Source organism: Anopheles bellator, chromosome 2 (genome assembly GCF_943735745.2).
Source record: "Anopheles bellator chromosome 2, idAnoBellAS_SP24_06.2, whole genome shotgun sequence".
Lineage (NCBI taxonomy): Eukaryota > Metazoa > Arthropoda > Insecta > Diptera > Culicidae > Anopheles > Anopheles bellator.
In genome coordinates, this window is record NC_071286.1 from 23253795 (window position 1) to 23275621 (window position 21827).

The 21827-nt window shown below is 46.4% G+C and overlaps 1 protein-coding gene across 1 annotated transcript in view; it reads right to left on the reverse strand.

Moving 5' to 3' along the window:
• The window catches only part of LOC131207201 (dopamine D2-like receptor), an 82608-nt gene that overhangs the window by 14202 nt on the left and 46579 nt on the right, over positions 1-21827 (reverse strand). Inside the window, exon 3 of the mRNA XM_058199813.1 lies at positions 5454-5563. Within this exon, the coding sequence (XP_058055796.1) occupies positions 5454-5563 (110 nt within the window). The remainder of the gene's footprint in view (positions 1-5453; positions 5564-21827) is intronic.

Below are 21827 nucleotides of genomic sequence, written 5' to 3' on the forward strand. Positions count from 1 at the left end.
TGAATTTACTTTTCAGTTCGTGAAATTATTTCAATTAACCACATTATATCTCGCGACCAGTCCGCGGGGTGGCAAGAAGAACAAAAGCCCATGCACAACTGAACTTTACGCCTTTACAGCGAAACCCCATTTTATGTTCCGTGCACCACACGTCATGTTGTTTACGTGTATGCGGTTTTGTGGGGGGGTTGTTTCACTGGGTTCGGACAACTCACGGCGACCACCGTGAACGTAGTGACAACATTGATCGAGGTCCGCCTTTTTTGTAGGTGCGATCCCGGCTTCTGTTCCCTTTTCTGCAGTGAGCTTTCCTGCTCCGCATTTTGCGTAATACCTGTAGCCAATCCTACTCTTGGCCTGTTTGTAACATTTCGCTATCGCGTCCCGAACGAAGCTCGGAACGTGCCGTAAGCCATTCCGGATCCCGGGAAATGTTTATTTCGCCTATCGCTCCGTACGGTCATTAGTTTTCGGAACAAAACGTAGCACTGTGTGTGCACTTTGCGGGTTTTTAGATGTTCGAGGACTTCAAGGTTCGAGCTAATGTGGTGCGTTTTCGTGGGTCTTTTGCGAGGATCAGTGTACCATAAAGTTGATCGTATCGCATCGCGACACAGGTTCGTTGTTTTGTGCTCATGAGAGGTCATGAGAATGTTACTGTAAAACTGAAACAATCAAACATTCACTAAAATTACCATTTTGAAATAAAAACGAACATTGAACCTACCGCACAGAAAGTGCCGTGTCTCGTAATTAATTTTTAAAAGCAAATAAAATTCATTGCTTCGAGGATGTCGGTGCAGTTTTGTAGTCTGGAACAGATCAATCAACCAATCTCGGATTATTTGGGCCCGTACGGTGAGATTCTGTACGAGCCGAGGGTCTATAAACAATAGACGATATAACGGGGCTGACAGAATGGAATTTTCACAGCACTGATGGTCCAACAGCGTTTTATGTAGAGCTCGTCGGTAACTCGTCATGTTTGACATGTTTGATTACAAATCAACATTTTTCCCAACCTCTCGATAGCTTTCACCGACCGTTGGTTGTTCTTTTCGCGTGCAACGTCCTTTGTAGTTGTTTAGTTTTCCACTCGCCATTTTCCACCCGTGTTGTGCCATTTGCATTCCGACATGGTCCCCGGGCGGGTTGACCCATTTTGTTGACTCCCGATCGTGACGATGGGATTGAATGCGAACCTCTCCACGGGGAGCATACGAGCGGACTTCCCGCTTGCTGCCGCTGATTGGAATCAATTTATTTATGCCGCCTCAACGTTTGCTCTGCGTCACGGTTGGTCATCGTGCTTTGCTCAGACTCCATTTATTTACTCGAGGCACTCGAGGGCTACACAATAACCCGGAGGGAGAAAGAAAAGCATAGTTCGAGGAGAACTGTCAGGACAAAGGTTAATTAAAAACGAATTAATTTTTCTCAACCTTCGGCCAGGCCGAGTGCCGGGCTCCACGCGGGTGGTTACAAGTGAACGAGGTCCATTTGACAGATGAAGTATTATATTTTTCCCAACCAACCGCATAGCAAAAAGGGATGCAAAAAATATGATTTAAATTTCGTGGTAAACAACATGGATCAGAAATGTGCGGTGCGCGTCAATCAGCGTGCCGGTACGTGTTCGCGCGCGCTGAACAATTGTGTTTTCAATCAAATGAGTGATTGGTTTTACTAAAGATAGGCAAGAAAGATTGCTACATAACTTCGTTGATACAGTTTTCCGAAAGATAATTCAAATTGACCTCGAAATGTGTAATTTTTTGGGTTGAGTTTGTGTCCACGACCACGACAACAATAAACTTGTTTGTTCGTCCCCCAAAAAATGTTCGTATCTCCCGGCCAAGTAATGGACAATGTGTGTACAATTTGTGTACAACAATCCGGTTGGTTTATCGCCGTGTCGCTCGCCAACCCCCCGGAGTGCATGGAGCAAGAAGCTTTGGAGCAGCTGCCTTTCGGTGGCATGTGAAATAATAAAGTTTGATCCGTTCGTTGTCGTCGCTGTCCTTTTCTGGCCCCCAGATTATTGCAGCACCCGTCCGTGCATGTTGCAGTGGCACGGCACTACAGTAAACATCTGGCGCAACACGCGACCGTGGTTTTCGAGGAGAGGGGTCGATGAGGGCCCGTTAAACCGATCCGAGCATACTTCAAAACGAACCGTCGCAGCAAGGATCCACCGTGTCGCTCGAGCGCGTTGCGGGTCTTGTTTAACATTTTAATACAAATTTTAAATGAAATTTTCCTCCATTATCTTTCGGCAGCACCCGAGACCCGATCGCCGGCGTCAACGATGCTACGTAACATGAGCTGCATTTTAAAATCGAACCACGCACTTTCTGCACCGGCGAAGGGCTGGGACGACACGGTCACCGAGCGTCGACGAAACTGTCCAAATATTTAAATTAAGGTTGATCATGAAAATACGCACCGCATGCTGAAGCGCTAGTAGTTTTGGGACTGCGCCTTTTTTGGGGGGAAGGCGCAGTCCAGAGCTCCAAATTGGTCGGGTAGATCGTTTGTTATTTCGTTATTGTTTTTTCTCTACAAAAACCGCTTCCTTCGAAGAATAAATGAAAGGTATAACGGGTACGTGGAAAATATCCTTATCAAGCCACGCGCAGGCAATGAACACAATGTGGAATAAAAGATGGCTAAGTAAACGAATATCGGAGCCCCGGCCATCGGTTTATCGGTTTCAACCAATTTGGCTTTGCCCATTATTCTGAACACCTTTCGACCGGACGGTTTGGTTTTATGAAATTGCGATCGTTTTACGAGCAAAAGCTTTACAGATACTGATGCTCTCTACAACTTGGAAGGCCACTTTTTCCTATAAACTGCATTAATATCAATGGGAAATAGTGGAAACAAAGAACGGAATACCATCATCGTTGGTATTGTCCTGACTTATTGACGCTTTTGTCCTAATTTATTGTAAGCTTAAAGTTTAAGACTTTTATAAACGTATGCGTAAACAGTAATTAAACAAATAACCTAACATCCATACTAATCTTCACTGCTTAATAGAAGAATTGAAGTATTTAAAAAAGAGGAATTGAATTGGTAAAATCAAAATCTCAATATTATGAAACAAATCAATCAACCGTTTGGTTGCATTCAGATATTTATGAATATCTTTTTCATATTGCTTTGTTTTATTCCGTCAATGAAAATTATTAACAGGTTTATACACAATTGACGACGTGCATTTCAGCAAAAAGCTGGATTATATTGGATTAGAGTCACTTTCAGCTAGTCAGCTAGGCTCAACATAACGCGTACAGTGCAACGATTGACTTCACAAAAACGGCCACCACTGGCGTCGCGAACCGAAACCAAACGTTGCCACCGTATCGTGAGGCAACTGACACGCGAAAAGAGTATAGGAAACAAAACATAAAAGTAAAACAATAACGAACCAATCGGCGTGATTCAACATGTGTACGGCAAGGTATGGCCGTTGAAATTGAATTCTCGTTTTTCAACACGTTTTTCACCGCGGTGCCACCGCGTCTGTCGTTTCCGGTGAACGTGGCGATCGATATACAACAACACACATCCACGAAACATTGGAGTGAATTGGTTTATATGTTGCCAGACCTGCAACGGCTTACGTTGCACCGACTTCCGCGTCAGAAAGGTGGTGACTAGGCGTTCCCGGTGCTTAGTGAACTAAGCGTCCAAGAGAAAAAAAAAGAACCCCACGTTACATGTGTCCTGCCCTGCCCGAGCTGGACGAACTGCGGACCGGAATGGACGATAATTCAATTGATCTCCACCGTGAACCAACGCGACGGCCAGCTGTATCTCTCGTTGTCCAATTAGCGCCCCCGGACGTAGTATCGTCGCTTCGGACGACAAAAACACAACTCCAGAAGTCGAGAACTCTCCGAGGTTTGTGTCGTCGTGACCCCCGTTAAAAACGTTAAACAAACGATGGAATGAAGGTAGTTCATCGGCTTAGGGCTGATTCTTGGTACTCGCAAGTTACGAGCGGTTCCCTTTTATGGGATTGCAATTAAATTCAAATAAATGCTTCTTTCCCTGGTGCTGGTCATTCTCGGGACACTTCGGGTTCAACTCTAACTTTCCCCTTACTTGCACCTATCACGTGGCGTTAACGATTGGGCTATTGGACTAGTTCCGAATTTCGGGGATTGGAAAGTGATGTAGGTGGCCGAATGGCCGGTGTAGCAGGGTCAACCACCAAAGCGATGCTTATTTTGCGGCAAATGCAGATCGATATCGACCCGCTGTGGTCCGTTTTAGAAGGACGCCGAAGGAAGGTCTGATGTTAGTTCCACCACACACATTACGGTTCCGGACCTGTTTAGATTTTCGACAAGCAAAGGTAAAGGTTCAGTAATTAGCCGATAATGGTTGCACAGAATTGATCATTATTACTAATTCGACCAGAACGGCGGTGGCGATATGTGACGTTGCAGTGGGTCCGCTATGTCCCAGTACGTTGGTTTTGGACCCTGGAAATTGAGTTCAAATTTGCGACCGACCTGCGTAGGGATGCATTGGTTTTCCATTATTCAAAGCAATAGTGTTAGTTGTGGAAATGCACTTATGACGTGGTATTTCATGGAATCCGATAAACCAAACCCGCTGGGCTACAGGTTTCGTCATTCATATTGCAATTACCATGAGCTAAAAGCTCGTTCGTCTGCAACGCATTGGAACATTTTATTAACTTTCGAAAGGCAGACGGCAAAGAGTTACAACGTATTCAGATGTTCTCCTGGGGATCGACATGATCAAGCATCAGATGGAGTAAATCGTTGCTTAAACTTTGAAAAGAATCTCACTTCGTTCCGGTAGTAGAACTTCCGCCTTCCGAGTAGCTCAGTGTTACACTAGCAACATCGCTCTCTTTAAATACCGTTCGTTCCACTTTCAACCTTTAAGACTGGCTGGGAAGGGATTGCCACTTAGCTGGGAAGTAGTTAACCTATCGCCACCCGGTGCCGCCCACCGTCCGATGCACTTTCTGGACCGAATGTGGCCAAATGTGCCTGGCTCAGCTCATATTTCACACGGTATTGAGCTCTGGGCGGGATGGAAGTTAGTGAAACTTCCGGTGTCGATGAGTTACACAGCCATTTGGGACCTGGCACTTCGCAGGGGGCGGTCCCCTCGTCGATGGCTGTCAGAAAGGAAAGTTTGTGGCTCTGAATGTACGAAGACATGGAAACCGTAGAGCTGCGTTGGGGAATGCAGAATAAGCACAAGAACGGAACAAGGGACGGTCCGTAAAACGACCCATTTGGAGAAGTTACGGCCATCAGTTAAAGTTTTGTTCCGGGACTTTTCCGGGCCATTCCGGCACTGTCGGCGGGTTTTGTGCAGCGTGCTCGAAAGAAGGCTGGCAACATCATCGTCAACAGACTTGGCGCCGTGATACAGTGAACCCCGTGGTCGGTACTTACCTGTCTATTGATATTGCAACTAAATTAAATATCGACGACGTTGAGCATATCACATCCATTGCTATGTAGAAATCACACACGAAATTTGGCAACGTCCATGCACCGTTCACCTGCGCGAAAGAGAGAGAAGAAAGTTTAAGAGAATCATTAGTAATAAGGCCGGAAGAGGAGAGTCTTCTGGAAGCGACATAAATCACATAGGCACCGGGCGGGACTTAAAGGGACAGAATTCCCTTCCAATTTCCGAAGCGCGCTTGAGAAAATGGTCAAAATCTGAAGGGACGCATCCATCGGTGGCAGATGGATGGCAGTTTTATGCAAAGTAAATTTGGGAGCCCAAAGCCCCCCCCAGGCGGGGAATGCAATTGTTCGACCCGTCGGATGGTCCCAAAAGTCATCGATCCCGTCGAACTGTCATGACAGACAGATGCGCGATATCTGTCAACGGTGGAAGGTAATTATAGTGTTCTCTTCTTCACGGCCACAAAGTCCACGGCCTGCGCATTGCACCACGGGCCCGGGCCGATGCATTCGAGTGTCTCCTGCCAGCTCCAAAGAGGGCCGACTGCAGACATTTGTCGCCTTACGCTTTCTTGTCACGTCTAGCTGGCGTGGCGATTCTGCTTCGGGTGCCCCATTGCGACGGAAACCGACCCGGATTGGGTCAGCGCACCGATTCGCACAGTGTACCCTTTTTCCGTTCCGGCAGCCCGTTTCAAATTAATGTGCCCGGGCCCGGATGTCCTTGCTGGGACGAGGTAGTTTTCAAAATAATATCCTTTCATTCGGTCACCGAGGTGACACGACGGGAGCCGGATGCGCTGGGCTGCTAATGACAAAGTTTGCAGCTCAGTTCGAAGTCGGATTATGTCTTTATAAATTTAATTAACAACGAAAACAGTTTTTAAAGCTTCCGACGAGCCCGTGTTGCCGAACCCTGTCAGGCAGAATTAGGAGAATTAAAGCAGATGGAGGTGATACAGTGAATTGCTTTAGGAATTAGGTAGTTCGCATAATTTTTGTTGAAATTTTTGGCAGGCAGCAAAAAGAACCAAAAGAAGAAAGGGTGCTCAAAAATGTGAATATCGAAAAGATACAGTTCACAGTGGGAGTCATTGGGGAAGATAATCGAGTTAATGAGTGATAATGAATGTTTTAATCATTGTCAAAGAATGTTACTTAAAGATATTTTCAAAAGAACTCAACTCTTACATTTCATTTTTGTAAGCTATGGTTTGGACAAAGTTTCTCTACAAAAAATATCCTGCAATAATAGAAACAATTGTAAGGTTTGAACCGTTCATCGGTTATATCGAACTTTGACAACCAAAAGCAACTTCAAACCATAACACATCACTACTGTTGGAATGATTGCCCGAACTGCTTGCGCTGTAATTGGTTAAACGACGTATTGCGATTTTTTTTTTCGTTTGACAAAACGACCCCTAACGACATCCTGCTTGACGAAAAAAAGGTATGTAAAGTAACGCAAGAACACGGGCGAAAAAGACAACGCGCTTTGCCCTAGTGGCAGGAATGTATGTATTTCTCCCTAATGGGAATACCTCAGCTAGCTTTCCTAACTACCATCCCGAGGCTTGCCTGGGTGACATTGTTACGGTCGGACATGAGCGGTAAGCTATGGTCATTCTTTCAAAAAAAGTGGAGGATGTTTATTGGACTCGTTTGGAAAATCGTTCCAATTCCGGAAGGCACGCTACGCACCGAGCTCAGCCGAACGGAAAATGGCTTACCAAATTGCGGTTATGAACATTCCCGAGCAGCATTCCGCAAGTGAAACAAAACGACGGCAAGTACAACATTAAAGGAAGCTCGAGTCTCGCAAAAAGCCCTAGTCTAGTTCGACGCAGCTCTGGTCTACGTCGCCGGTCCCGTTTGTCGGCTGACGTCGGAGATAACACTCTACACCTGCAGGGGCGATTCCTGGGCGCAAGAGAAAGTTGCGTTTTCACGCCACCGGTTGGCCAGGGCCAGTCCTTGGCGATGACTCCGTACGTTCTCTCGTTTCCGCGGCATTCGTTACGGCCCCGCCCGGTGTTGGGATCCGGAATAGGGTATTCATTTGTTTGCCATCCGCCACCGGGCGTTAAGTAGTGACGGCGGCGCGACGGGATAGGCCGGCCCTACCGCTGATCGCAGACTTCGTCTACGGGCCACGTTTTTGGTGATTGTTCGCCTGAGTGGCTGGCCGCGCGGCGAAATAGGCTCCAAGCAATCGATCGTTTCGGCTAAACCGCCCGTAACTAATGGTAGCATAATTTCCCTCGAGAGGGTCGCTCGATGTGTTTCTCCCCCGTCAGCCGTGGGGAGGTTGGTTGTTGCTGAGCTCGACGCTCGAGTGGCTCGCTATCTTGTCAGATAGCGGCACCAGACGATGTCGCTCGGTCGGAATAAAAACGAAGAATCCCACCGAATGGAGGGACTTCTTGGGAGACACTGCTTGACCGTTGAGCATTTCCGGGCTGGTGGTATTTGGACAATGACTCCACAGATCTGCGTGCTCTGGGTCGAACCGGATCTGGACGCTTTTGTGGGAGAGTAATTGTTTACCATCGGTTTCGTACCGACCACGCATTTGCGGATTTCTGCGCTACGCCCCCGGGGTTCGGAACAGCGAGTTACTAATGGACCCCATCCATCCATCAGTGCGCTCAGTCGAACGGATACTCCGGCAATGGATTCCACATAGCGCACCGGTTCCCGTTTCCGGTAATCTGCCAAGGGTCTTTGCTCCGGGTGCTCACCTTTCGCGAATCCCACAACTACAACGACGCGGGCGGTATTACGTGCGTAATCCAACACCTCCATCAGCGTGGGTTATGATTTTTGGCATGAAAATCTCCGCATCCCATCAAGGAGTCCGGAGCAGGCCGGAGCACCTGATGCCGCATTACTACCGGGGCGACTGTTGAGCTTCCTGCTTTCGGAGTAATAATCATCATTCGATCAGCGCGATGACCATTTGTGACCCGCAGGCGATCCAGGACCCGATATCTTCCGGGGGTGGACCGGTATCCGGTATCAGCCGAGGCCGCGTCCAACGCTGGGCTGGAAGACCCTTAATCTATTCCTCTCCGTGATGCTCGTCTCTGGAGATTTGATGCCATGCGGCGACCACCTCGACGACGATGACGACGACGGTGACGGCGACGTAGTTACGTTCCGATGTTGATGATGTTTCGCATTACGACCCAAATCGGCCCACCGCAAATCCAAGGCCGGCACCGCCAACGGCTCAGCCATCAATATTCGGTTTCACATTCGACGCTAATATTGCCGCTCGGCCTTTGGGGATCTTGCTGGCGTGCGAAAACGTGGATTACGTAGGGAAATTTAGTGGCCCACGATTTATGGAATTCGGAGCTTCGCACGGACTGCGGCCCGAGGCACGGTTTGGGGTCCCGCAGCGCAACGAAATGATGATTTTGGAAAATAGACGTCGTACCATTTTCCGCTTCGGTCCAATGGGTACGATGGTGCGGGCTGGTGAATTATGTACCGGGCTCGCTAATGCTGTGCCGAAGACACTAATGTGTGCGTGGAAATTTGTAAAGACTTGGTGTGAATTGGGTCGCGTTTTTGTCCTCCTTTGCGAGGGATTCGCCCGAGAAGGAGAACTGGAGATGAATGAGGAAGTAAAATTTTACTTTGCCAATTCACAACATGGTTGTGCGGGTGTAATTGCTTGGGATTTTGTGCGATTTGTTCACAATGGATTGACGATTGTAATCTTGCTCCTGGTCCGGATGGGGCCGGACTCAGGCTTTGCGCTTTGAACTTTCACGCGTTAGTAGCGGTTAGAAAATTTATGTCCGAGAATGTTTGCAGTCCGAGAAACATTGCAATCAGAATGAGTTTTCTGTTCCATAAATTCAGGGTGGAAATGGTAAGAGTTATGTTAAGAAAAGCTATACTAATGCTATCCATGGTAGAAAATTAAACTCTTATCATGTAATGCGAATTTGAATTTTGAGTACAAGGTTATTGAAACATGTGGCACCAACATTGAATTCTTACAAACACCGCTATGGTTTGTATTCTAACTCAAGTACTCTTATTAAAATACAGCTTTATAGCAGAACGCAACAGAAATAGACACTTAATAAACGGAGTATAAAGTAGAACGGAATCAACCTTTGATCGTCAATAAGCGTTGTCAACAAGTGTTGACCACGTTGTCGCCTTAAGACAAATGCATAACAGACCTGGATTGAAACTGCGGTCTTTATTGTTAATTCCTGGCATTGATCGATAAATGAAAATAGTAGCTGAAAGCTTTACTCAAACAGCTTTATCAAATTGATAGACTTTCGAATGTGGCAAACTGTTTCAATATAGCAGTTGGCAGTTGATGTTTATACAGAAACAGTCCGAATCATTAGTTCCTATTAAGGATGTTAGTTTATTTTTTTACTACGAATGCCTTTGAAGCTGAACATACGAACTTTGCTGATGTAAAATTTTCGCTTTAAATTATGCACACTAAGCGATTCCATCGTCGGCGCGATCTGCACTGTGAACTTAATTAGTGGCGTCCATTTGTGACCCACACCGAACTCATTAGCCGTGCCATTGTTTGACTGGGCACAGCCAAATTAAAAAACAAGGAACGAAAACACAAGCTGACAATAAAATGGCCTACAAGCAGATTTTTTTCGCCTCCCAGCAATGGGCGTGATCCGTTTGCCGCACTCATAAATCAAAGCAACGCTGGTCCGCGAGGCTCGGCGTCGCCATTTCGTTCGTCATTTCCTGTGGGATGCATTAAGCGACTAGCTTGGCTATGCAATCCGACATCGGTTTAATATTAATGGCCGCCGGAGGACCATCAACAGGCACGGAACTGTTCGACGGTCGGCTGGCGACTGAAACTGAGCTCACGAGAAAAACGCAATCGTTCGAAATGATTTTAAATTAAACATTATTTGTTTGTTTGTTTTCGTGCTGCGGTTGGTGTGCCGGAAGCTATTTTCGCGATTTCCATGCCTTTCGGCCGAACCTTAAATGAGGCTCATCATTCATCGGGCTGTAATAAAAATCCTTTGAATAAATAAGATGAAAAGAATGCCCATGATGGAGCATTATCGGTGGATAAATATTGTGTTCATCAACCGCGTTGGGACGAATTTGGCCGCATTTCGGAGCCAGATTTAAAAAGTATTTTGCATTGGAAAACCACGACGAGTGGTGCTGATATCTGTGGTGACCATATTATTGTGGACCATCAAAAAACTCAGTTCACGCTTTTAACTTCGGTTTCGAAATTTGGAGACTCGGTGCCCCAGATTTGTCATTGAAAGAGGATTGATTCGAGCCATTCATTGAGATGACAGCCATGACTTGAGATTAAAGTAGACCGCAGCCTCGCTGCGGGAATATTCGTCATTAATTTCACGAGTGCTTTTATTTTATCGACATCTGCCAGTCGACGCGACAGTGCAAATGAAACGTTTATCTGGTTTGACTGAAAGGATCATTAATTGGAAATATTTTAAACTTTCCCGGAAACGGAGTTTGCCCTGGGTGGTATAGTTTCTACAGTTCTCCAAATTTTAGTAATCGTATTTCCGGGGTCGATAGCACACCTTTGAGAAGGATAAGGGCTCATTATTTGTCTCCGGGTGGAACAAGCGAACAAAACCATAAAAGTCTCCACCCCGAATCGATCGATGCCGTCGGTCGCGAGAAGACCAACGGCTAAAACCGGTCTCAGCCGGGCGACTGCGGCGAAAGCGTTTTCGCAACCGCATCAAATCGTCCGCTAGAGCATGGTCCGGCTTGGGTAAGGGCTGAAAAATGAAGCCGTTTCTTTGAGCGACACGGCCTCCAGGCCTCGGGAGCTGTCGCGGTGCCCGGGAACCCCAGGCCATGATTTACGACAATCTGGGAAAATCTATCAATTTCCATGTTTCGGACGAGACCGCCCACTTGCCGGCATGCTGGCACTACTTGTGGTGGCACATTTTTAAGCGGCGGAGCGATGCAAAGCGTTCGTCTCAAGAGAGCCAAATTTTATCGAGTTTAGATATTCTCGTCGCGGCCACTTGGGAGAAGCTCGGCAGACCGCAGACGGGATGGGACGGTGGGTCCACTGAAAATGTTGTTTTCTTTTTATTATTATAGAGAGTTTGAGGTTGGACAGAGTTTTCTTCAACACTTGGTGGCTTCGAACGACGCCGCCAAAGATGGCGCACTTCCGGGAAAATTTAATTTCGTCCCTTAAAAGTTTTGATTAAAACAACCGCCCTACGGAGAGTGCTCGTTTTCTTACAATTTTTTTTGTCATGAAGCGAGACTGTTGCCTTTGAAATTGAGTTACTTAAGGGAAATACATATTTACGGTCTGTGCGAAAAGAAGTTTGTATTGTATCGCTTATTTGAGGGTTTAATTTTTGACTGCGGTCAATTGTGTGCTTTTCAATACAGCAGCTATATGACAAGAGTTCATTGTATTGTACTTTCGCTAGGGACATTCTGTTAATTAATTAGAGACGTTGTAGGAGGTTCTTCATTGAGACAATTGATTGATAATTGTTGTAAAACTTGTTTCATAAAAAATACTCGAGAGGTTTAGAGATGAGCTTCTAGTGGCTTTTACTCCGGTGAATCCAACACTAAATAAGAAGCAAACGAGGTCATTCCACAACAAGCCGGTTCGACCGTATCCAGACAGTGCTCCTCCTAGTTTGCTGCGAACATAAATTTCTTCCCTCCGTGGCCGTGGTTTGTGGAAATGGGTCGCGTCAATTAAATAATTCAGACCACACCGCCACAGGCTACGTGGGGTGGCCGGTGCCATGTTATTTATGCTCCGAAATCCGGTGCACGGCCCGCTGAGTAATGGTGCCGAAAGCTCCGGGGGGTGTGATGGTAGCGAGTTGACTCAAGTATCGTGTGCACGCTGAACTGCTGCACGCGAGGGCAAAAATCTTGATTAAAGATGCTAGATTTACGATCGAAGTGCTAAATTAATTACGCCGTAAAGTTTCCAGGCCCAAGGGCCGCCGCCGAAGGGCATCCACCCAAAGCAGGAAGCTGTCCGTTCTGTGTGGTGCCTGCGAATCGGTGCTTTATCGAGATGGTCAGTAAAAGCTGACCGATTAAATTCCTTGCCCGGCCGAAGGAAATGTAAGCCGATTCGCCTAAAGGTATGCAATGAAACGGTCTTGCGGTGCGCACCGGAACGTATAAGGCACTGGGCGCCTCCATCACACTGCTACGCTCCTAATTGAAACAGACACCGGGAGAAAGATCTTGATGCTGGTGTTTCAGTGGCACAGGCAAACCTTTTGGGCCTTTTCCGAACTCAGCCCTCGACAAAGAAAGGCGAAAGGCCGGTTTTGTTGACTAATTCAAGGGTGCTAAACATAAAAACCGACACCATTAACCCCGCATAAAACCAATCCCAAAGGACAGGATGCATTGCATCCTGTCCCTAGTGAACGACTGGGTAGCCATGCCTTCGATTATCAATATTTAACGAGACAAAACCGGTTTTTGAAAAAAAACATTGGCCTACAATCGTTAGCATTAAACCGTACCGTAATTGCTCCATTGGCTACGAGAACGGGGAGTCCTTTCAAGCTTTTAAAGATGCCAGTGATATAATCAGTATAAAAGCTTATGGCGGTTGATTAGGCGTTCGCTGAAATGCAATTTCCATTACACGGTAGGGCAAATTTCGGCACGCATTATCGCACAATATTTGGGCCAAAATACATGAGTAAATCCGTGTTTCAAAGGCATCATATGCCGATGCTTACTTGCTTTATAGTTTTTTGGAAACATTCTTTGGCCTCAACGTATAGAGAATCGTTAGCGGTCCTCGTTAAATCTTCGTTACACCCCGTGCCCCCGTGCCATTAAATTTTAAGGCCCTTTCGAAGAAGAAAGTGACATGTGTTTGAAATGTGGTCTCTTTTCTTTTAGTGATCTTTCTTAGTTCTTTTTCTACCCCACTGCCGGCTATTTGCCACACAACGCTGCGCAAATTGGTTGCTTAACTGCGGCAAACACCACACGGGATGGAGTAAAAATTTAATCTTTACGACTGTTTCCCGAAACTTTCAGTCCACAGGCTTTCAGTTTTCAGGCTGTTGAGCCGAAGGTGAAGACGATTCGACCGGCTTGCCATCGCCGTAGGAAAAACGAAGGAGAAACAAGGGTGACGAGTCATCAGTTTGGTGGCCGCAGAGCACACAGCTGAAACACTGCACAGCATATTATCATCATTGTCGTCATTATTAACAACATCATCGTTCGTTGCGGATGGTAATGGGCAAAAGTTAAACCGTCCGGCCCTGTCGGCGATCCGGCTTTCAGTCGTGTAGCGTAAGGAACTAAACTTCCGCCAAACAGGGGTCAGTGGAACAAGTCGTAAAAAGGCAAGAACGAGTGCGCCTCGGAATTGGCCAAACCGGCGATATGCAAGGGCTACGTATAATCTAAATAATTTACAGTACTTTGTAGTTCATTCTCCAAATGCCTGTGGCTCGGTCGGCGAGTGCCCAAGTCTGCTGCGGCCGTTTGCCGCTGGTCAATGAAGTGAAGTAGCGATGCTCCGGAACACCCCTACCCCAGTGACCGTGTGCTTCATTTTAACCCCGTAAATACCCGACAATGTGGTTATGAGGGTTTTTGTATTGTAGGGGATGGAAAGATAGAAATATTCCACTACCGGCACCACAAGATCCTTTTCTGCGTCAGTGGCTTTTCAACGTTGGTTTTGGATGCCTCTTCGCAGTTCTTTAGGTAATGGGTACGAGTGCGAACTCGTCGGGAACGGATTGCTGGTGGTGAAACGATGCCCAAAAATAGTTTCAACTTGAACCGGCACGGCAAGAGGATGTCTGCCTTTCGTTACTTCAGAACCGTTCGAGCATACAGTAACACAGAACAAAAGAAAGCCCCGACAACATTTCCGGTTTTTTTTTTCACTTTTACTTTGTTCCGATCCGTGGACAGTGTGATGTTAGAACATTTTTCATCTTAATTACAAAAAGCAAAACTGACTTAGAGAAAACGCTAAGAACATTAAAATTTCATAACTCGAAGCATACCTTGTAGACTGCGAAACTGCAACTACAATTGGAGTATTTATTTAAACTACGAACTAAATCCCTCAGCGACTTCTAGACCAGTTAGCACTCCCATCAATTAGTTCACTTTATTTCTGCCGTGTCCCATATTTTAACCACAGAAAATTATGTTTCAATTGTCAGTGGGAGCCCGTTTCGAGTTCACTATGTACGCGTGCTAAGTGAAGAAACAATTGACTCCAGCGACATCGAGCAGCTGGTCGCCACACGTTCTCAAAGACCACGATAACTTGTTTTGCATAAAGCCATTCGCTTGAGAGCAAGCGAATCCATTAGAAAACTGTGTGGTGCAAGTTGGGTGCAAGTTTACTATCTCCATGTGGATGCAAGCCCATGTTGCCCGTTCGCCCATGTTGTGTAGTGTTAATTCTACGTATCTTCTGCCACACATAGACTCGCGTTGGGCTGTGCTGAATGGTAATGGGTGACTTTTCGTAGATAATCGTCGTAAGATTGTCAATTATGTTTATTGTTATGCTACTGAAGTGGGCGTCTGTCGTCGGAAGTTCCGGAGATCATGCATATCTTTATCCGGCCCCGTGGATAGGCGGACGCCGAACGAAGGGCTCGTCATTATGGCGCGCATCATACTCCACAGCTCTGGCCAGGACGTTGTACAGCGAAGAACGTGGCTGCTTAGGGGCACGTTCGCTGCACTATCAAGTCACGCTTGCCGTGTGTAATTGCTCACGTGATGTGGATTGTCTTCCGCGATGAGGGCCCTCTTCTTAGATGACGATGAGGTTGTCGCAAACAGTGCACAAGATGCAGCCCCTCTGCGTTGTAAGAAGGTACGCACACAACGTACGGCAGGGTCGACAAAACTTTTCCCTCCGTTTTTGTGACCGCACAGCGCGAACCGTACTTCCATTGTCGTAACTCCAAGATCATCGCGAACGGTAGTGCGCATTCATATATTCATACGTCTCATGCTGCGATAAGGATACATCTGCATGATGCCAAACTTGGGGTAGAGAAGTACTATATTTTGCGAACCGTTTACCTTATCAATCGCCGTGCTGCCGGCTCGGCCTTGGTTGACATTCTCGTCCTGACAGTCGCCCTAGCTGCCTTCTTCTGTCTCGCGGGGGAACAATCTGCATCTCGTACGAGAGAAATGCCTCCATCAGACCTAGCACGAGAGCCCTGCTTCAAAAGCCAGGACAAAGTGGGAACACTTCCTCCAACTCTGGAAACTACCCGAACCGGGTTCCGGATGACAACTGATAAGATAATTCACCGGAAGCGGGATGAATGTTAAATAAAGCATCCGACAAATGCAAACCACCATCGTGCTCTTCGGGTGATACCTGGCAGAACGGAACCCGGAACGGATGCATCTGCAAGCAGCACAACATCCGACCCGGCACTCGTGGGGCCTGATCTTGATGTGAATATTCGTCGATTCGCCGTCATGGTGAGCGGGCCGGAGATATTCGAAGGCAGCGAGGTTGGATGGTTGACAGGTTTATGGTTTGTGGATAAGCACCAAATTTTTGGGGCTTTGGGATCGAGCTCAAAATAGCTTCAAGGACGCCGCTGTTAGAGAATTGATGGTATTTCCACACAAATGCTAGCAAAAGCGGAGCACATTCGAATGAACAACACACGATAGGGGACAAGTTCATCTCCATCCATATTCATCCCTTCTCTTGAAATAGTCGGTAAATTTTAGTCAACCGATGTTAGGTCAAACGAATTCGCATAATCAAGTACAAATCTAATAAAAATCAATTCATTCTGAAGGCGAAGCTGCAAAAATAAGTAAATCGAAGAAGAGCCAACAAACCAATGGGTGGCAGATGGAATCGAGGAAACCCTTCATAGTTTGAAAATTAATTTCTGAGGAACTATTTGTAAGAAGTTTGAAGTTTTGTGAACTACTAGGAATTGTGAGCAAATATATTTATTATAGTTACCAAAATTAAGTTCAATGTTAAAGCAATCATGTTGAACCCAAAAAAGTGTGGATTCTATGAAATAATTAATGTTGATTTTTTTAAATATTTCAGAATTAATTCACTCCAAATTAATATTCATAATTCACTTTGATTTATTTCTAAACTATACAATAATGTCAATGCTTCAATGATGACAAATCAAAATTAAATTAAAAATTCCATTGTTAGACGATGGGTGGTAAAATTGTTTCCACTAGAAAGAATCGTTTCAATTTAAATATTACCCAATGCTCTTTTAAGGTTGCTTTTCTGCATTTGTGGTTAAAATGTGAATTTTATTTTTGTTTATAACCTATCCATCATTCAAACATAGTTTATTTCTTTAAACGTTTTCCAGAAGTTTCCATGACGAAGCGACATTCATTGGCGATTTCATCAATGGCTACAATGTGTTGCGTGTCTATTGAATTGCTTCATATGCTTTGTGGGCATAACCTCAAACACCGGCAATTTACACTTTACAATGCAATTTATACAGTTTCGTCATTTAGTTTGCCAAACAGCCCAAGATACGCTTCGTAAGATCATCGTTCGTCACACAACATAAGAAAACGATAAAGGCACCAGATATGAACCATTTCCCGGAACGGGCGACGACGATCGTTCTTCACATTCGCCGGGGAATTTATTGCCACAGATCGGAACTGTGTGTGGGTCGGTGGACCAAACGAAAGTAAGCAATCTCATTTGTGCACGAAGGTTGCTTATGTTTTACGCACCATCTGCAGCGCTTCTCACGGGTGGGCGACACTGGCAGATCGCCCGGTTCGCTGGCTGGCGGCTGCCTCCGGGTGAAGAATTTAATATTTCCGGTGCAATGGGAGCAATAATAACATTTCCTTATTTAAAACGAGCACCACACCGACACCAGTGAGACGCACAGAGCAGTACCTCGGGGGGGTTCGAAACCAAATCTCTCTACCATAAAACCCTCCCGGTGGGTCCGCCCCTCGGGAGAGCGAGTTTACGGCCGGGGAATCGGTGGGAAATTATGGCATTCGTCATCATCCGGTGCAATCCCCGGAAGCACCGGAGAACTGTCTGCTGTCGTCGTTCTCGTGTCGCCATTCAACAGGGAAGTGAGCTCACATTTTGTCGCTTTATTGTCCCAGCACCCTCATCTCATTTCGTCATTCTTCGCACCATTGCATTGTAAAACGGTACCGCGGCTGCTCCCGCAACATAACCGTAAAAGCGATAATATGCGCTGCAGCACTTGCTGTTGTAATGTTGCACAATGTGATGAGCCTTTCCGCCAAAGTCTTGCCGCTCCTGATCATCGAGCCTAACCGATGACAGCAACGCTCACCCGGATGCTTGGATTGCAATTACGTTAAAAGGTCTTTTCCCATTACGACTACGAAGTGGCGCTTGCCGAGGAAAAATATGCTTCCGTGCAATTAGTGCTACACTGTCGGATAGCGGAGACGTGAAAGGAATGCGATCTCTCCTCATCATTCGTGACTATCAACACAATGCTGAAAACAGCCCAAGTGATGAATAGTGAAACTATTGCTTCCAGACCTACGGTCAACATAACTCTCGTTGACTGCTTTGGTCGACCGTCGGATCACCGCCGCTCGAGTCGTTATATAACGATGCGTAACGACTTGTGTGAAATCTTATTAGTAACACTCGGGATTGGATTATGCTTGCTGGGCGGAATGCAGTTTCACTGGTGTGCATATTGCGCAGGATTGAATTAATTTATTTACGTCTGAGCGAAGGAACTGTCAGCACCGGTTATTGGTTCGGCCTGGGGTTTCATTTTATTAAATTAGTTGGACAATTTAATAAACCCATGTTGGTGCTGTTAATAGTATTGACCGAATGAGTAAACTAGAAGAGGGTGTGGCAAAGGTAAGCAAGCAATTTTGCAAGCTCTCTAACGAGTAACAAATATTAATTTCTTGTCCACCCATCACTTTAGTAGGTGCTTTGGTTCCAGCACAATTTAATCGGACTTTCATATGGTGTTGATGTTCCTCTTTAATGGTAACTGTTTTGTCCAAAACTTCAGCGACAGTACCAAGATAAAGTCACTAGAAAAGTTTGTTCTGATTCTTTCGATGTAATTTAGTACCATAACCTTCTTGAACATACACTCCGAGAGAGAAATATTAAAGAAGCTTAAAGTGTATTAATTAAGTCAGAAGCTAGAAACTATAAAATCCAAATTATATTTTCCATTAAATTATCGTCGCTTCTTGCTGATTATTCTCCCGAAAAGCCAACCTTATGGAAGAGTCTCATCGTATTGTAAAGCGAAATAAAATTACCCACTCACATTCCAGCACCGTAATCGAAATCTGAACCTTCAGCAGCACCATTATTGGGCTACTTACGAATCAATCGTAAAGTGGGTGCGCATCAAATTTTGTGGGTAAAAATGCATCCCACGTTCGATGCGGTTTTCGCAAAGGCGTTTTATTCAATGCGAAAGCAGAAGAAAGCTCCATCGTCACCGTGTAAGAGACCCTCAGGCGAACGTTTGCAAGAAAAGTGTCAATCGTCGACACCGACGACGAGCCGGAGCATCTTATCCACCGGGAAGCATCTTGCGCTGCATCTTATGCACCGTAATCCGTGACATGACAGGGACCTCTTGCACCGGGGCTTTTCTACTGCACAACGGTTACCGCCTCTCTCAGTCTCTGTCGCTCCTTCTGAGGCGGACTTTACTATGTTTCCCACAGCATGCACTCTGCGCCGAAGGCTCTCCATCCGCTTTTTGTCATTCACTTTCTGCCGTCCGTGTGGGTGTGTGTGATAAAATTTAGCTACGTCGCTTGCGTGTGTTTGTGCGCGGGCAGGACTTTTCTTGCTGCGCACTCCAGGGAGGAGCAAGGTTCATTAGAAAAGATTTATGATCAAAAGTGTGCCACTGAAATTGCATCCAGCCCGTGGGTGCATCGGGCCCTCGGAATCATGTAAATTGACGTCGTCGCCATGTTATCCGTGGCGGGGATCCATGCTCTACGCGACGACGACCCCCGATTGTGGAGCAGTTGCCTCAGCGTGTAGAGTTTGAGCAAATGGAATTGGATAACACACTCGGAGGTCTCGGCGACCGGGTGGGTGAACCGGGCTCCCGACAACGTGAAACATGTCCATAAACCATGCCAAGACTTGTCGGATTTCTTTTCTTAGCAGCGAAGCGACGCTTACAAGAGTCTTCGTTGAAAGCAAAATATAAACGAACCTCAAACAATGACGTTCCAAATCGGGCGCGGGTGCAAAATGCAGTCAGACACCGAGGACCAATCGAAAATCACTCAAATCACTCGCAGCCATCGTCGGACGGAAGAGAGCGCAATCAGGCGAAAAATTGAACACAAAAAGTAAAAATCATTCCCGTTGGGTTATGCAGAGTTATGCACACGAAATCGATCGTACAGGCTGTCATTGGCCTTCGCCGGCGAAAGAGCTCGCGAAAGTTTCATTTCCTTTTGGAGGGCAACATCGGGAATTTGTCAAATACGTTCGAAGTGTTCTTGGAAAGGTGAACGTCTAATGCTCCGTATTATTGCCAAGGCAGATACATTTTCTGCTGGGTCCAAAAGTTGGCCGCGAGATAGTCACGATCTTGAGATAGGCTCCTTGTTCATCTCAGCGCTCCAACCTCACATAACTTCTCATGCAATTGTTGACGCTATTAGCAGACAGGACTTTTGCGTAATCTTCCTCGAAAGTCGTGCCATTCAAAACCCGAACGCAGGGCCAACATGTTTGTTCGGTTTTTAGTAACATCGGCACAATCAGAACCGACATTCCAACGCACTCGTGGCTGTTATATTACGATTTGCTTCGAGCGCACGAGTGCTCTGAATTGTACTTCCTGCGCAAAAAATGGAGTCATGTGACGGGAAGAAAAAAGAACAGAATCCCCTTTTGGCTCTGGACTAGAGAGTGCTCGTGAACGCCACGACCACGTTACGGTCGATTGATTTTTTTATATTGCTTTTCGATCTGTAATGCCCTTCGATCGCTGTCACATGTGCCACCGGAAAGGCCGGAAGCAGGCACCGAGATTAAGGCTGCTTTTCGATTCAAAACCCAGGGATCAGAGAAGCTTTTCGGAGGGAGCAGCACTTTCGTCCACTTCTTGCTTCTGTTGAAATACATCCTTCGTGTTGTGGGGCCCCTCCCGTCGGCCGTCGATGCAACCGGTGGTTTCGGTCCTCTGCTTCGCCAAGATTGCCGTGGCCCGTTACTTTGCATAGGTCATGTGACAAATGGGCCAAGCTTTTCGGCAACCACGGCTGGGCCCTGATTTCGAGCGGGCTGCCTTCCAAGCGAAACAGAAAAAAAGGCCAAGATCCTTGAATTTAAGATTTCTCTCCCATCGCGGGCCAGTTCTACGGGTCCATGATGGATCGATGTAATTCCCCTCGCTTCGTAGTAACCCCAGGCCGAGCAGGAAAAAGTCTCGCAATCGCTACGGGTCACATGAGCCAATTTTGAGATTAATGCGCCGCCCGGTCTACCGGGAAGGTTGCCGGAAGGTCACCGTCGAAGCTATTCATGTTTCTGTCCCTCCGGCCCAACCGTAATCCACCGTTTAGGAATTCATGGGTCCGACCTTGAATCCTTCCACACACACCTTTGGCGAAATGTTAACCAAAGGTGTATCTTTTTAATTTTTGTTCTGCCTTCCTAAATGGGATCCATAAACGTTGGACCGACAAACCACCCGTTGGGGAGTATTTTATGGCACCTCGGGTTGCCAATTATCGTTATTATGGTGACCCCGCCATCCACACCTTTCGCAAAACATTGACGCCGTGATGGTGACATTAAAAAGACAGAAAAAAGTGTCGCAAATAATTTTAATCTAATTATCGAGGGTCCAGCTGAGAGTTCCAGTTGGAGGTCCTCGTGTGGCATGAAGTCGTTGGGCGCGTAATGCATCTTTTAAGGACCTCCCTTATTGTGCTGCTCGGGTGTGAAGTATTACCTAAACTCACACGTTTGGGTAATACTTCACCGGCCACAATACATTTACGCCCTGGTAACCGGTCCTGCCGTGCTTGTGCCAGCAGGCATTAGTTGGAGTAATTTATGATTTACGAGAGCGTTGGCTAAAAATCAACAATCCCGCTGTGGCCAGCTGTGGGGCGACCATCGTTGGCCATTCTTTTTTCCCTCGTTACCCTCGGTCATCTATCTCCATCACATAAATAACGATGCTCAGCACAGTGAGTGGCGCGCAGCATCCCACCTACCGAACGCAGCGGTGGGATGTCCGGCGAAGCAGGGAGTCAGCCAAATGGGAGGACTTTCCAGTTGGGTGC